This window comes from Thunnus albacares, chromosome 13, assembly GCF_914725855.1.
Source record: "Thunnus albacares chromosome 13, fThuAlb1.1, whole genome shotgun sequence".
In the NCBI taxonomy this organism is placed as follows: domain Eukaryota; kingdom Metazoa; phylum Chordata; class Actinopteri; order Scombriformes; family Scombridae; genus Thunnus; species Thunnus albacares.
This window is the reverse complement of record NC_058118.1, coordinates 27,957,487-27,971,792: the sequence shown is the minus strand read 5'-3', so window position 1 is coordinate 27,971,792 and position 14,306 is coordinate 27,957,487. Positions and strand designations below refer to the sequence as shown.

At 38.4% G+C, this 14,306-nt stretch overlaps 1 protein-coding gene across 2 annotated transcripts in view; it reads right to left on the bottom strand.

Moving 5' to 3' along the window:
- The window catches only part of gria4b (glutamate receptor, ionotropic, AMPA 4b), a 143,035-nt gene that overhangs the window by 25,618 nt on the left and 103,111 nt on the right, over positions 1-14,306 (bottom strand). For both annotated transcript variants that reach the window (XM_044370780.1, XM_044370781.1), the window contains exons 10-11: positions 11,572-11,778; positions 2,995-3,368 (exon numbers count right to left, since the gene is read on the bottom strand). In XM_044370780.1, coding sequence (XP_044226715.1) covers positions 2,995-3,368; positions 11,572-11,778 — 581 coding nt within the window. The remainder of the gene's footprint in view (positions 1-2,994; positions 3,369-11,571; positions 11,779-14,306) is intronic.

Here is a 14,306-nt window from a genome sequence, read left to right as displayed (position 1 = left end):
CCCTTTTAAAGGCTGGAGGAGAACATAAACAGACGGTAAACTGTACAAGCCCCAATTCTCCACCCTTCCACCAAAGTACGCCATGCTCACTAGACACCAGCCCGCTGGTCTGAAGCCCAAGGGATGCTGGGTTTGAGGTAATTTGGACAAAGGGAAGAGAAGTTACAGACACGGTGAAAGACGACACCTTGACAGTATACTCTTAATGAGTCACACAGGTTTTCATAATATGGAACCGGAACCATGGTCACTAATGTCAACCAGAGCTCAAAATAGACAGACATGAGGCGCACGAGTGCGAAGCCACAACTGCTGAAGCTGACAGACACTGAGACAACCTAATTCCCTTACAAGCAGACAACACAGTGTATGCAAGTCAGACAGTGAAGAACAATATGGCTGGGGAAGAGGGAGAGAGACAAAAAATCAATACTAGCAGAGATACATTCATACACTGCATCTGCACACACACATACAGGTATGCACACAGCATGAGTAGCAAACACTGCAACAGATGTAGCTAAAACTGAGAACAAATAATAGAACAGCACCTGATACTTAAAACCTCTACATTATGCTTGTGAACTACAGTATCCATGCAAATTACCACTGAAACACAGCAGGATGCAGTAATTTACTTGAATAATACAACTAGGTTACAATTGGTACATTGAGGTACATTATATCATCAATGGTAGATGAAAAATGTCAAAATGTAAGTTTAAAGGAATAGTCCAGCATTTTGCGAAATATGTTTATTTGCTTTCTTTCCAGAAATGACATGAAAAGATTGATATCAGTCTCATGTCTGTAGGTTAAATAAGGAGCTGGAGACAGGATGTGTTTAGCTTAGCTTAGCATAAAAACTGGAAACAGGGGGAAACTTGCTGGTGTGTCTATAATTCAAAAAAAATGCCAACCAACAACTTGAAGCTCACAAGTTAACTGAAACATCTCAACAATTATTGGATGGATTGCCATGAATTTTTTTAAAAACATTCATAGTCCTGAGAGAATGAAGCCTACTGACCTTGGTGAGCCCGACTTTTCCTCTAGCCCTACCACTAATTGTAATAACTTTGGTGATCTCCTTATTCTTTCTCTAGTAACAACATAATGTTAAAATTTTTATTTGTCCTATACTTAGTACTAAAAATCAAATGACATTCCCATTATTCTCAGCTGTACTTTATGTTTAGTGCTAATGTTAGCATGCTAACATGCTAAACTAAGATGGTGACACTAATAAACTTTAAAATCAGTATAGCATTTTCAGCAGAATCTTGCAGTAGACTCTTGTTTAACCTATACACAAACAGAAACATCAACACAATATTGGTGGTTTTGGGGGGAATTATGTGCAGAAACTATCTCTGTAGGAACAACAGCTAGGCACGGTGACTGTGCGCAGCTTCCTGGAATACTTGGTGGACGGAAACAGTTCATCATGATGTAGTTACAGCATGTTACTCCCCCTTAAATCATAAATGGTCATTTACATTTACATTTCTGATTGTGTACAGATTAAAGAAATGAGATACTACATATTTATTAGTGAGATATAGAGGTGTTGGTAGCTGTTTAGGTGTTCAGTCTTTATGCTAAGCTAAACTAACAGTGTACCAAGTCCAGCTCCACTCTTTTTGAACAGATATGAGGTTCATATAGATGTATAATCTCACTGTCCCAAATCTTAAACTATTCCTTCAACCACAAAGCCCTTTTGTTTTCATCTTTATGGCCATACAATCTTCTTAACCAACACAGAACTATATAATTCAAAATCTTAAATTAGGTCAACACTTAGCACAACACAGTTAAAGGGGCAATCCACCAATTCTATGAATGAAGGTCAGTTTACTCAGTCTGTGACGGTGCCAACTTGAGCTTTAACAAGTCTGAGAAAATAACCCTGATGATGTCATCAGGGGTTAATATGGGTTGGGCGCGGAGACTTTTTAACTTGGAGAATATCTAACAGAAAACCTGCATTACACATAATTATGGGAGTGGAGTTTGAAAGACGTGGGCATTTACTTGGCAGGGAATGTCCAATAAATGCTACTGCTGAGTTGCGTTTATGGGAATTGTAGGATCCAGCATTTGTAAAACTTAATCCATACATAGGACTTAAAGTCAGGATATTTTGACCAATTTTTAAAATTACTGGAGTACCCCTTTAAAGTCTGACAATTACTAAATTATGAGATTTTCACATAATACATATATATATATATATATATATATATATATATATATATTAAAGTAATTAAGTAAATAAAGTTATATACTGTAGTTATACTATTATGGTTATTATGGTGACCAATTATGGTCATATTGCATTATCACCATAATTGCAGTTCAGCTGTTGAGTGCCAAGAACAATCTATATTGGAGTCAATAAGAAAAGCCACAAAGGGTGAAAATTGGACACTTTTTCCATGATTTATGATGGACGCTGCAGTTGAATTTGAATGTCAGTTGTGACTCACTCTGAGGACACACGACACAACTGTTCGGACTGGGAAGATGTAAAAATGATTCATGCTACACTCGCTACACTCAGCACAGATGATTGTTTTCCACCTTGTGTTATACAGAATCTGAAAATATGAGACTACTGGTGGTTCTGACGACAATTAAACATGACTAAGAACATTTAAGACTGAATAAAACACTAATGTGTTATGCTTGTCACAGGAGGGTGTGAAGATTTGTTTTTGTTTTGTGTCAATCAAACATGTTTGAAATAATGATGAAGGTCTTGGTGAGGGATTTAATTACTGAATACTGAAACAGAGCAAGCAGAAAGTCATCTGTAGGATCGTCCAAACTAACACGGATACAATCCAGTCAGATGTGATGGCACATTGTGATTATAATTGGCCTAGAGGTCATGTAATGTGTCCCCAGCTTGAGAAGAGCTTTGCAGCAAAGATCAAGTAACTTTTTTGAGATGAATCTCCCTGACAGTTTAATGACAGTGTGTCTTACCTGGGGGAGATGTCGCAGCCCTGTTGCATGAAGGCGCCCAGGGAGAACCAGAGGGAGTTGAAGATACCAAATTCATTGGGGGGCTGGTCGCTTGGCGGACCGTCGGTGCCCTCTTCGGGCTCCTCGGTGTGCCATTCGTACGGGCTGAAGCGGCTGACCAGGAAGAGCACCACGCTCACGCCGATATAGGCAAACACGATGCACATCCAGATCTCGTAGGCCAGCGGGTCCAGGAAGGAGAACACCCCGGGTTTGGACTTTTGGGGTTTCTTAATCATGATGGAAATGCCCAGCGACATGAAGGGCTTGGAGAAGTCAATCACCTCCTCCCGGACCAACGTGATAGTCAAAGGGGCCACAGCGATTTCCGCTTTCTGTGGGTGAAGAGGGATTTGATTAGCCATCCGAGTGAGCCCCTCTGAGAGAAAGTACTGAACTCTAAATCCAAATGATGACAGATAAACAAACGCAAATGATGGATCATCTCTCTGAGCTGGGCCATGCAACAATCAAACATCACTTAGTCACAGATATGACATCCCGAAGGCCAGTAGCCAGCCAGCCATCAGAAAACAAAGCAACAACAGTCGCCCTGTCTCTTTTCCCCGCAGCTCATTTCATTTCATCTGAATTTCCCCCTTCACTGAACAAATCTCAGAGCAATCAAGTTTAGACAGCGGTGGGACATATCTCAGAGTGATCAAGTTAAGACAAAAAGAAAAAGAAAAGAAATTGAAAAAGAAATTCTGAAACCCTCTCTAATGCTGAGAGGCTTATAGCTCAAACTCTGGGAGAATCAGCAGGGAGGATAAAATAATGTGTCAGAGAAATATGCTTACAGCACAGGAAGGCAAAAATGGGATGCAGCTGTGGAAAAGTGCATACTGGCTTGCTGAAAATCCACAAACCAGATTACAGTTAGTGACTTAGCAACACTTGTGACCTTGTCTGCCTTGGCTCTGGAGCAAAGGGCTTAATATCAGCAAGAATTTAAAGTTTCATTACGACCATCTGACACTTAAGGAGGTAGGAGAGGAGAAAACAGGGACGAGGGAAAAGAAAATGAAAGAGATTTAAGTTCTTTCATCCTCAGCAAAATGTACTAAGATGACAGCCTTGGGGCATTTAGAGTGCGCTAGAATACATGGCAGGTTAAAAGGAGGCAGAGCTTTTGTGGTAGTGAGGGGCTTTTCAGGGAGAGCCGGGAAGAAATGAATGGTCTCTAAGCAAAGTCTTAGACAGGAAAGTGCTGACAGCTTCCATGTCCTCAGACGTTCCCATGAACGCTGGAGAAATAGCTGCCAGCTTCCCCTATGCCCCCAATCACACACTCTGTAGTGCAGTCCTAACTATCTGTAAACACACACATACACACTGGTGCACAACATATATTCTCAAACACATAAACTCACACACATTCAGGTATTACTATACTTGTGAAAACCTTCTACTGACATTTTTCATTCTCTCCTTTTTGGTCCTAAATTAGGTCTTTAACACAAATCTTGTTCTTAACAGCTTGAAACTTGTACACTTAAAGTAACCTTGACGTAGTAGTTAAAGAATATTGTACTTTCATTGTACACTAGAAAGTCTTAAAGACAGATGCATTGATTCAAAAAGTCACATAAATGAAAAAAAATCACGCACATTATTAATGGATTTTACTCACTTTATTTACAATGTTTTGGTCCTCAGACTTTGATTAGTTAAAAATTCATCTATTCATGGTAGTGGTGCTATTCGTCTATTCTACCAAATTATTAATGACCATAACATCATAAATAAAGTATAAATAACCGACTGCATGCTGTTTGTTTATCTTGAACAACATTCTTTTCAAGTTTAATTCCCCAATACTGTACAATAAAATCTATGTTCACATACTGTACAAATAATTTTCATTGATTTGTTCTGTTGCAAATGCACAGCTGTCTGTATTATATTTTTAATCAATCATGTTTATATTGACTGTATCTGCAAAGTGTTCACTGAACTACATCTAATCTACACAATTTTTATTAAATTAATTTCCTACAGTATCGGCTTTTGGTAACTAAAGTAATGTTTTCATGGTTATGTTTAGGCCGTTAATGGTCTTGGTTAAACACTGAAAAAGGCAGCGCTGACTTGAAGCACTGGACAAAATGTGTTGATTTTTGTTCAATACTGAACCAAAACCACCATCTTTCCCAATCCATAACCTTAATACTTCGTTCTGCCACCAGCAATTGGTTTCAGTTGAACACCCCGTCGCTATAGCAACCCCTATTGGCATAATTATACATACACAGTATATCAAACAATAAAGTGCAACCAGTGCCAAAGTGCAAACATTCACTTTTCTCTTTGCTATTTTAACTGTGAAATTGAGTGCAGCAGGTTTGGGTGAAATGTGCTGACTAGCGAGGAGAGCGTGTTAGGAAGGTGGAAGGAGTACTTTGAGAGCAGTACAGGATATGTACAGGGACAGTGTGACAGTGGTGAGCAGTGCGGTTGGAGTGAAGGATGGGTTCAAGGTGGAGGTGGGATTACATCAAGGATCGGCTCTGAAACCCTTTTTTGTTTGCAATGGTGATGGACAGGTTGACAGACGAGATCAGGCAGGAGTCTCCATGGACTATGATGTTCGCGGATGACGTGATCTGTAGTGAGACTAGGGAGCAGGTTCAGGAGAGCCTGGAGAGGTGGAGGTATTCACCGGAGAGAAGAGGAATGAAAATCAGTAGGAGCAAGACGGAATATATGTGCATGAATGGGATGGAGGACAGTGAAATGGTGAGGACGCAAAGAGTAGAGGTGACGAAGGTGGATGAGTTTAAATACTTGAGATCAACAGTTCAAAGTAACGGGGAGTGTGGAAGACAGGTGAAGAAGAGAGTGCAGGCAGGGTGGAGTGGTTGGAGGAGAGTGTCAGGAGTAATTTGCGACAGAAGAGTACCAGCAAGAGTGAAAGAGAAGGTTTACAAGAGGGTAGTGAGACCAGATATGTTGTATGGTTTGGAGGCGGTGGCGCTGACAAGAAGACAGGAGGCAGAGCTGGAGGTGGCAGAGTTGAAGATGCTAAGATTTTTGTTGATAGTGACGATGATGGACAGGATTTCTCAGTTTTGGAGAAAAAACGAAAGAAGCGAGATTGAGATAGTTTGGACATGTGCGGAGGAAAGATACTGGTTATATTGGGAGAAGGATGCTGAAGATGGAGCTGCCAGGCAATGGTATACAGTATAGTACAGCGGTATAGCATATTATTATTATTAATAGCCTATAAATACAATAAGGTATGAGTATATTATAATATTATAAGAGTAATATAATAATAATAATATTTGATTAATAGTAGTAAATAGTATATGTAGTATAAATAGTAGTATAATATAGTAAATAATAAATTTAAAAAATACATAAAAGTGAGTAGTGAATAGGATAATATTACAATAGTATAATTAGTACATTGATATAATATAATCTGATAAAATAATAATAAAATCATTTGGTGGCCTTGTGGACAATGCCCTTGATTTTCTTTCAGTATTTCAAAGTGAGCGAGTTGTGTTCTGACCTGGAGCAAAAGAAAAGCTAAAATGATGGGGACATAGACAGAAAAAGTCATTTCCACAATGTAAAACACTTTTCATGTACATTAAATGATATTATATCGGGATGTCTCCATGTATTAACATAAAATAAGCCAAATCCATGCTTGACAAACATGTGTTTTTACAATTCCTTATGACGATGAATTATTTTCCACCAAGTAATTCAGTTCATGTACTGTTAGCCTAATACATACACAGTCCTCTTTTGAGCGTCTAGCAGTGATTATAGCCTAAATATCAACATTCTATGTAAACATTATAGTGCTTTTTATGCAGAAAAACTGCAGCTCCCTGCAGCTCCTCTTCCTTTGATCCTATTTTTATCTGATCTTTTGTCTACTCTGCAAATTCCCATGTTAGATAACTATCTGTATTTACTCTTTCATTACAGATGTTTTGTGATTGTTGATTTGTGAGTTTGTAGACTTTAGTTTTTCAATGATTAGCTTACTGCTAGCCTAGCTAGCCACTTTGCTAGCTACCTGGTGCTAATGTTTTGCTACTGTTGGGCTAACTGTTCAGTATTTCACTCTTTTTACTTTCATCGCTGTATATTTATAAGGACTGAACATTGATCTTTACTGATGATACTTTCATTTCTTCCTAGCATAATTTGACAACTAAAGCTAGTTTATACTTTTGTGAATCTAGTTTCCTGACTGTACTAATTCATTTTTACATAACTTTGGTCTGACTGTTGTCTATGGTATCTTTTTCTGATTTGTAATCACCGTCATTAAATTTGTTTTCCAACACTGTTTTCACAATTTCACAATTGCTTCCAGTAAAAAAGGCAACCTGCTGTCTTCAACCTTTACTGGAAGTGTCTTTAGCTTGCTGCATAGCTGTACACCTACACACATAGTGAGGTCAGGAGAATCTTAGTAACCTAAACCTGAAAATGTGTGAAGCCATATTTGGCAAAGCAAACTAGATTTCGCAGGAGACAGGGCAGCTAAGGTTTGCCAGAGGTTTGTTCACACAGCACTGACATTTGGTTAGTATGGAATGAGGAAACTGCTGGCCTTGGGAAGGAACACCAAGGGGACAATGACAGACTATACAGTATCTTAAATATGCTGCCAAGGAGGATATTGATTCAGCCTGAGAGAAGGTAACACACTGGATCAGCATGGGTTGCTTTGATATTATGAGAGCTGCTGTCCAACTGCTTTCTACAGTTCATGGATATAACAAACAAACACAATAAGCTGATTGAGTTTGGCTACAGAGGGCGAAGTAGCAGCTACACACTCCCCGATTCATGCATAGTGTGTATCAGGGAGTGCCTGAATCTATATCCATTAATTACTATTAGTCTGTGATGATCAGTCCCAAATCTCAGACACCAAGTTGCCTATACAGAGAGCACAACTGCTGACAGAAATGGCCTGTATGCTATTGGCAGCACAAAGCCCTTAAACTTAATTTGCTATGGATGAACTAGCTTAATGAGAGCACAGAACTGTATAGGTTGATTTTACAGAGCCCATAAATGTCAAGAGCGAACATAAATCTCTCCTTCACTGCCCTCAAATTACAAATAATGCCCTCAAATGAATAATTTGTGAGCTCAAAATGCTTATTTTGTTCCTTCAGTTTAGTAATTTGGGTCCTATAATATATGTCATTTGTACATTGAATGACTGTACAAATTTGTACCTTCAAAAACACAAAACTGACATTTCCTTCTCTGAGAAAAACACTTTTGTCAGTGGATGTGACTGACAGTATTTAACTGCCCAAACCAAAACTATTATATCCTCACACATCACCTCAAAATCAAAATCAAACTGTAAATCCCAGTGATTCATTGGAAGAGTGTTTGGGGGACAAAGGAAGGTGATAAATTAATGCTATGAATTTGAAGGATTACTAACTTTTTTTCTCTCAGTATTTATATGTCTATAGTTTTTTAAGGGAATCTATATATATATATTTATCCTTTTTGTTGTTGTTGCACTGCTGTGGGCTGAGAGGAACAACATTTTGTTTTTTAATGTAATCAAGTACACAAGAAAATAACAATAAAATGAATCTTAAATGAAACTATTTCAGAGCACAATTTAGCAATTTAACAGATTAATTAATTCAAGGATACAAATTCATTAATTAAAGGTATACTAAGTGCATGAATTTGTAATTTGAGGCAACGACTTATTAAAAACATTCAGTGCACATTCAGCTAACTGTTTGGAATAAAGACTTTAGTGACTTTGTTATGCTGAAACTTTAAATTGTTGGTGTAATGAGACAAGCTGATACAGAATATCAAGAATATCAGAACAGTAAGTGATACTGGAAGATAGTGTGGAATAAGATGACTTTTTCAACTTTAACGCTACTTAAGGGGAAATAAAAAAGAAAAACTGAATTTTTAGGGGTTTTCCCTGGTGAAGTTCATAACATATGTCCTCTTAATATAGCTATTCCTCTGTCTTGGTAATACAACATTTTTAACTGTATGTGATACCCACTTAGACCAAATGAAAATGTAATTTTACAGATTAACACTATCAGTCACACTGGGAAACAATTCAAATTCTAGGTGTTAGTGACATGGTTTAATGTTGGGCTACACAATTATTCTAAATACAGGCCTCAATTCAGGCCTCTTTTTTAAAATCTAATCTTTATACAACAAAGATTCTGCAGTATTTGTATTAGTGAGGAGATCCAATGCATCAAAACAAATGTTCCTAACTCCTCCCTTTCTCCCTACCCAACAAATGACAAATGCACATCATTACTTAACATCAAACTGTGCACCGTAAGAGGGGCAGGATGCCCATTTAAATAAATCTAACAAATGTTAGGGACAGCTGAGTGAAGTGCAGTGAAAGAAGGTGAAAAGAAAAGAAGGTGATTGCAATGATGTGAAAAAATACATAAATTTATCCGCCCCCGGTTCTAATTAAAAAAAAACAAAACGCTGTGCTTGTACCATAAAAACCACATTGATGATGCATCTACTTTGCAAGCAAAATAACACATTTATAAAATCTGTACAAACCCTTTTTTTCCCTACATGCCCTCTACTCCAAACAAAACATTTGTACAGGATGTGTTTTCACTCACAGTGCTTGTTAAAGAGAAGAAAATAGCAGAGAACACAGCTGCACGTTTTGTTCCTGTGCTTTAGACCAACCTGGTTAATCTTTATACCGAGCGTGCACTGTACTGCTTGATCAGTCCTGACACATCTTGAACTGCTTGCACTCGTTGCAGTCGACTTCACAGTGAGTCTCTGCGGCACCAAAGAGGCGAAGGCAAGAAAAATGCCACTTTGTGAAAATGCCAATTAGCTCATCACAAAAAAAGGACTAGAAAAACAGAGTAATCCACACAGACTGTGGTTTCTTTAATGTCTTAAATGTTTTTTAAAATAAATTCCTATTTCTGCTTGTGTAAACATAAAAAGCAGAGAATGGTTTCTGGGAAAAGCAAACTTAAGAACTGGATAAACGTTAATTAACTATTGTTCTATTGTTTCTAGCTATGAAAATATGCTAATCAGAGCATTATTTTAACTGTAACTGACCCTACATCCAATTTTAATTCAGTGTAAGTGACAAAATCTCCACTTTGAATGGTTTACTCTTCTATCCTCATACAACTGTTTTGTCCTTTTAAAAAATACAAGTACAGGAACCCACACATACAAACGCCTCTCTTTCCTCACTTTGATGGTCTTTTCAGGCCCTGAAATCCCAACATCATCCCATACCAACACTCACTCACTCACAACAAGGTCAGCAGCAGAAAGACACCTCACCTCCAAATCGCCACCTCAAGGATTCTTTAACAAGCTCCACACCTCCACTTCTCCTCTTTAACCCCTCCAGCAGCTCTAATGCTGCCGTAATTCCCCTCTCTCTACTAGCATTAATACCACCACAGACTGCTATCCTGTTTACTTCTTTTCAGATGGGTTTAATTATCTACACAGAAAACAACCCACAGAAGCAGCTCTTCAGACAGAGATTAAGTCAACTAAAGATCGAGAAATATTGTTTGTGTAGAGACTTTTTGTGTAGCAAAACATAAGAAGACAGCCTAAAGCATTTCATGTATCCTGGAATCTTTTTGACTTATTGTCACCTCCTGTTTTATAAGTGCAAATGCTCCATGTCCATCATATTTACCTGCTGTCTTGATAAATTGCACACATTTCTACATCTCTACTTCCACTGGTGCAACAACAATTTCATACTCACCACTTTGTTGCTCTTTTCTCTGACAAAAACTGTTTTAATTCATCCATTATTGTGGTGTTTAAGCTACCATCAATGAAACTCAACACTAACTGCACCGTGAAATGAATGAATTGGTGAATGAAAACTATTTCTGTGAAAAAGAGAGACTCAGATCAACAGAGAGGTGAGAATGACATAACTGTTTTTGGATAAAGTGCTGTGGAAATGTACTTAAATGACCTTGTGAGGTATCCCTCAATGTTTTAACCAGCTTTTATTTGTTCCTGCTATAAACACCGGCATTTTGGGGGAATTTATGGTGAGTTATTTCCATTTAGAAACTTGATAATGCCATTTTAACAAGTTCAGATATGTAAAGTACATATGTTTATGACTTTAATGTGACCTTCACAAGGTCATCAAGATAAGAAATGATGAACAAATTGTTCTGTTTAATCCATCTCATCTGGATGGACTTTTGCTTACAGTTTGAGACTTTGATGTCTCATTTCAGGCCATTTCTAACTTTAGGGAGCTGAAAACCAATTTTTCTGTCAAAAGCCAAGCTGCCTTAGTTCATAATAATACAATAACAGATTAGAAGAGGACACTTTATTGTCTCTAAATAGTACCATGAATCTTACTGACAGCATAAAATTAAAGTTTGGGATGGGATGAGTCAGCTTAGATGAAAAGCTAATTTCTGTCCAAAACTGTGCCTTAGGGAGCTGCGAGAAGAACAACTTTCTGTCAACCAAAGAGCAAAAACAAAAAGTTCTTACCCCGTACACCAGCTCCCCGACCATGCCGTTCCAGATCTTCGTCTCCGGGTCCCTGGCGCCATACTTCCCATCGGGTACGATGGAGATCTTGTACTTGATGCCGATGTGTTTGGCGATCTCCGAGGCCAGGTCCACGCAGTAGCCTTCGTACTGGTCGTTGCCCTCGTACATCTCCCAGTTCTTCTTAAGCATCACATAGGGACCCTCCTACACAAGGGACCATAACCATTGAACCAAAACGTCAGACAGACAGACACACAGACATGAGGGGTCACACAATGAGTCAATGATGCATCAACAGACAACAGAATGAAATAATAAGCGCAGTTTATTAATATCAACCAGGGTTGAGAATAAAAGTACCCTGCAGAGTTTTGGCTATGGAGCAACATAGCTGTGTTTGTTTTCAAGAAAACTCTACAGGGTACCTTCAGTTTTGTTTCAGTCAGTTCTTGAAGTGGATTTTATTTTAGTATTGAACATGAAAAACATTTGTTTTGTCATTAAGTTATGAATGACATTTTAAAGCTGCACTAAAGATTTTAATTAAAATAAGATGGAATTCCAAATAACTCAAGAAAATCAGACAGTAAGGACATTTTCAAACCCATATTTCATTTGCTCTGGTTAAAATCCGTGGGTGAGTTGTTAACTTGTTGCATTTTCCTCTTGGTTCAGTTTAATTTCAAACAGAAAAAAATTCAAGCAAACTAAAAGTATTCTGCTCATCATTCTGCTCATCAGTCAGATGTGTTTGAGGCGGGAGCAAGACCTTAAACACAGGAGGAAGGTCCCGTGTTCTGAGTTAGAGCCATGGATGTATTACAAGAGCTGCGTACGGCGCCGCCACTCAGCCTTGCTTCCAATTTTTCCCAGTAGCCACTTGCAGTATTGCAGCGAAAAATTTCCTTATGGCCCAAAAAACATTTTCCCCATAGACCACCACTGTAAAAGACGTCTGTAAAACTGTTGCCAGGACACCTCAAACTGCACCTCCAACAATTATGACTCTTTCTATTATGAATTTTTGATCCATGGAGGTTTCATATTTGGAAAACTTTCCTTGAGCAGAGAAAAGCGATTTAAAAAACTGTGAGATCATCACAATGTAAAGTCTACGTGCCAAGCAGGAACTTGCGGGCAGGGCCAGTGGGAGAAACACTAATGCGCATATTCAGTGGGCTGCATACCCCCAGAAGAAACCCGGAAGCTAGAAACTTTTTTTGTGTATGCGCCAGGCAAGCAATTCTTATCAGACTGATTAGGTTAGATTTAGATTAGATTTTTGGTCCGGTATCTAGCTCTACAGCTATACAGTATCCGGTATACATCCATGGTTAGAGCATGCTTCTTCTCTCCATTATGTACTGTTGCTACAGTTTTTTAATTATAATATGGCACTGTTCAGCGGACCAGTCAAATCCTCTCTTCTTCAACTACTGACTGAACATTTTGATCACTTCAGTGTTTTCATGTGATGTTTCCTAAAGCTAGAAAATATCAGCCAAAATCAAGAAGACAACGTACTTTGTTGCCAGTCCATGTCAGACTTTGAATAATTTTCTGGATAGCTGCTTCTAACTTCTGATTTTGCTCAATCGCACCTCATTATCCAAAGCGCACCTGGTTACAGAAGCCATTTTGCTCAAACTTGCGGAATATGGCTTGTTGTTGTATAAGATTGAGGTCGGATCACATTCCCATCGGAAACAAACCGCTCCAGAATTAGTTTTTGACCAGAATGAGACCACTGTCTCTAAAGGGTCTCACTGTGTTGTTTTGGTCGATTGTTCAAACAAACTAATCTTACCAAGGAGGAAAATGAACCAGAGTCCGATTCAACCAGACTAAACAACACAAGTTTGAAAACGCCCATAGAGCTCAACAGAGTATGATATCACCGATATGACATAGTGTAACTGGTTATGTCAATTAAAAGTTCAATCCATAATTTGATAGTATAACACATTTTCCACCTCAACAAAAAAAGTCCACGTGATCAGCAGCCATGTGCTGTAATGGGAGCATGGACTGTATTGTGATGTGACAGTTGGGGTGTAATCAGTGGTTTTCACCAGCTGCAGATTGTGTCTTTAAATTGTGATGTCAGGTTCACTGGTAGGAATCAGGAAGTGATCAACAAGAACAGCTAAATCTCGCCACAACCTCCACTCATACTACAATCTGAGGCCAATTTCATTAAGTTACAGCTGGGGTTTCTAGCAAATCAAGAAAATCTTCAAATCAAGTCCATTAAAGTAAAAAAATTGCATAGTGCAGCTTTAAATTGAATGTATTTAACCTGATGTTAAACTCACTGCTTGGAGATGCTGTTTTTTTTATTTATTTTTGCTGCGTGTAAGTGAACAGCAACAGGAAGGGATGCATGTGTAATCATGATGACAGCCTCATGCTGGATATACACAGCACAGACTGCAGTTTAGCCAGGCGAAAAAAAAAAATCATCAAAATGTTAATGTAGATGTATGATGCACAGAGACTCAAAGAGAAGGAAGCAAAGTATGACTAAGCAGAAACGGAGGCAGACATAAAGCTGAAGGGAAGTGAGAAATGAGCTGCAGTCAGAGTGAATGACTTAATACCTAAAACAAGCCAGACTCGACTTGAACATTTAAAGAAATCAGGGGTGGCTACATCAGTCTGCACTGTGACCAACGGCAGGTTATGAATCATTGGATTCGCTGTTGCTAAGAAAGTGATCTAAATGTAAACTG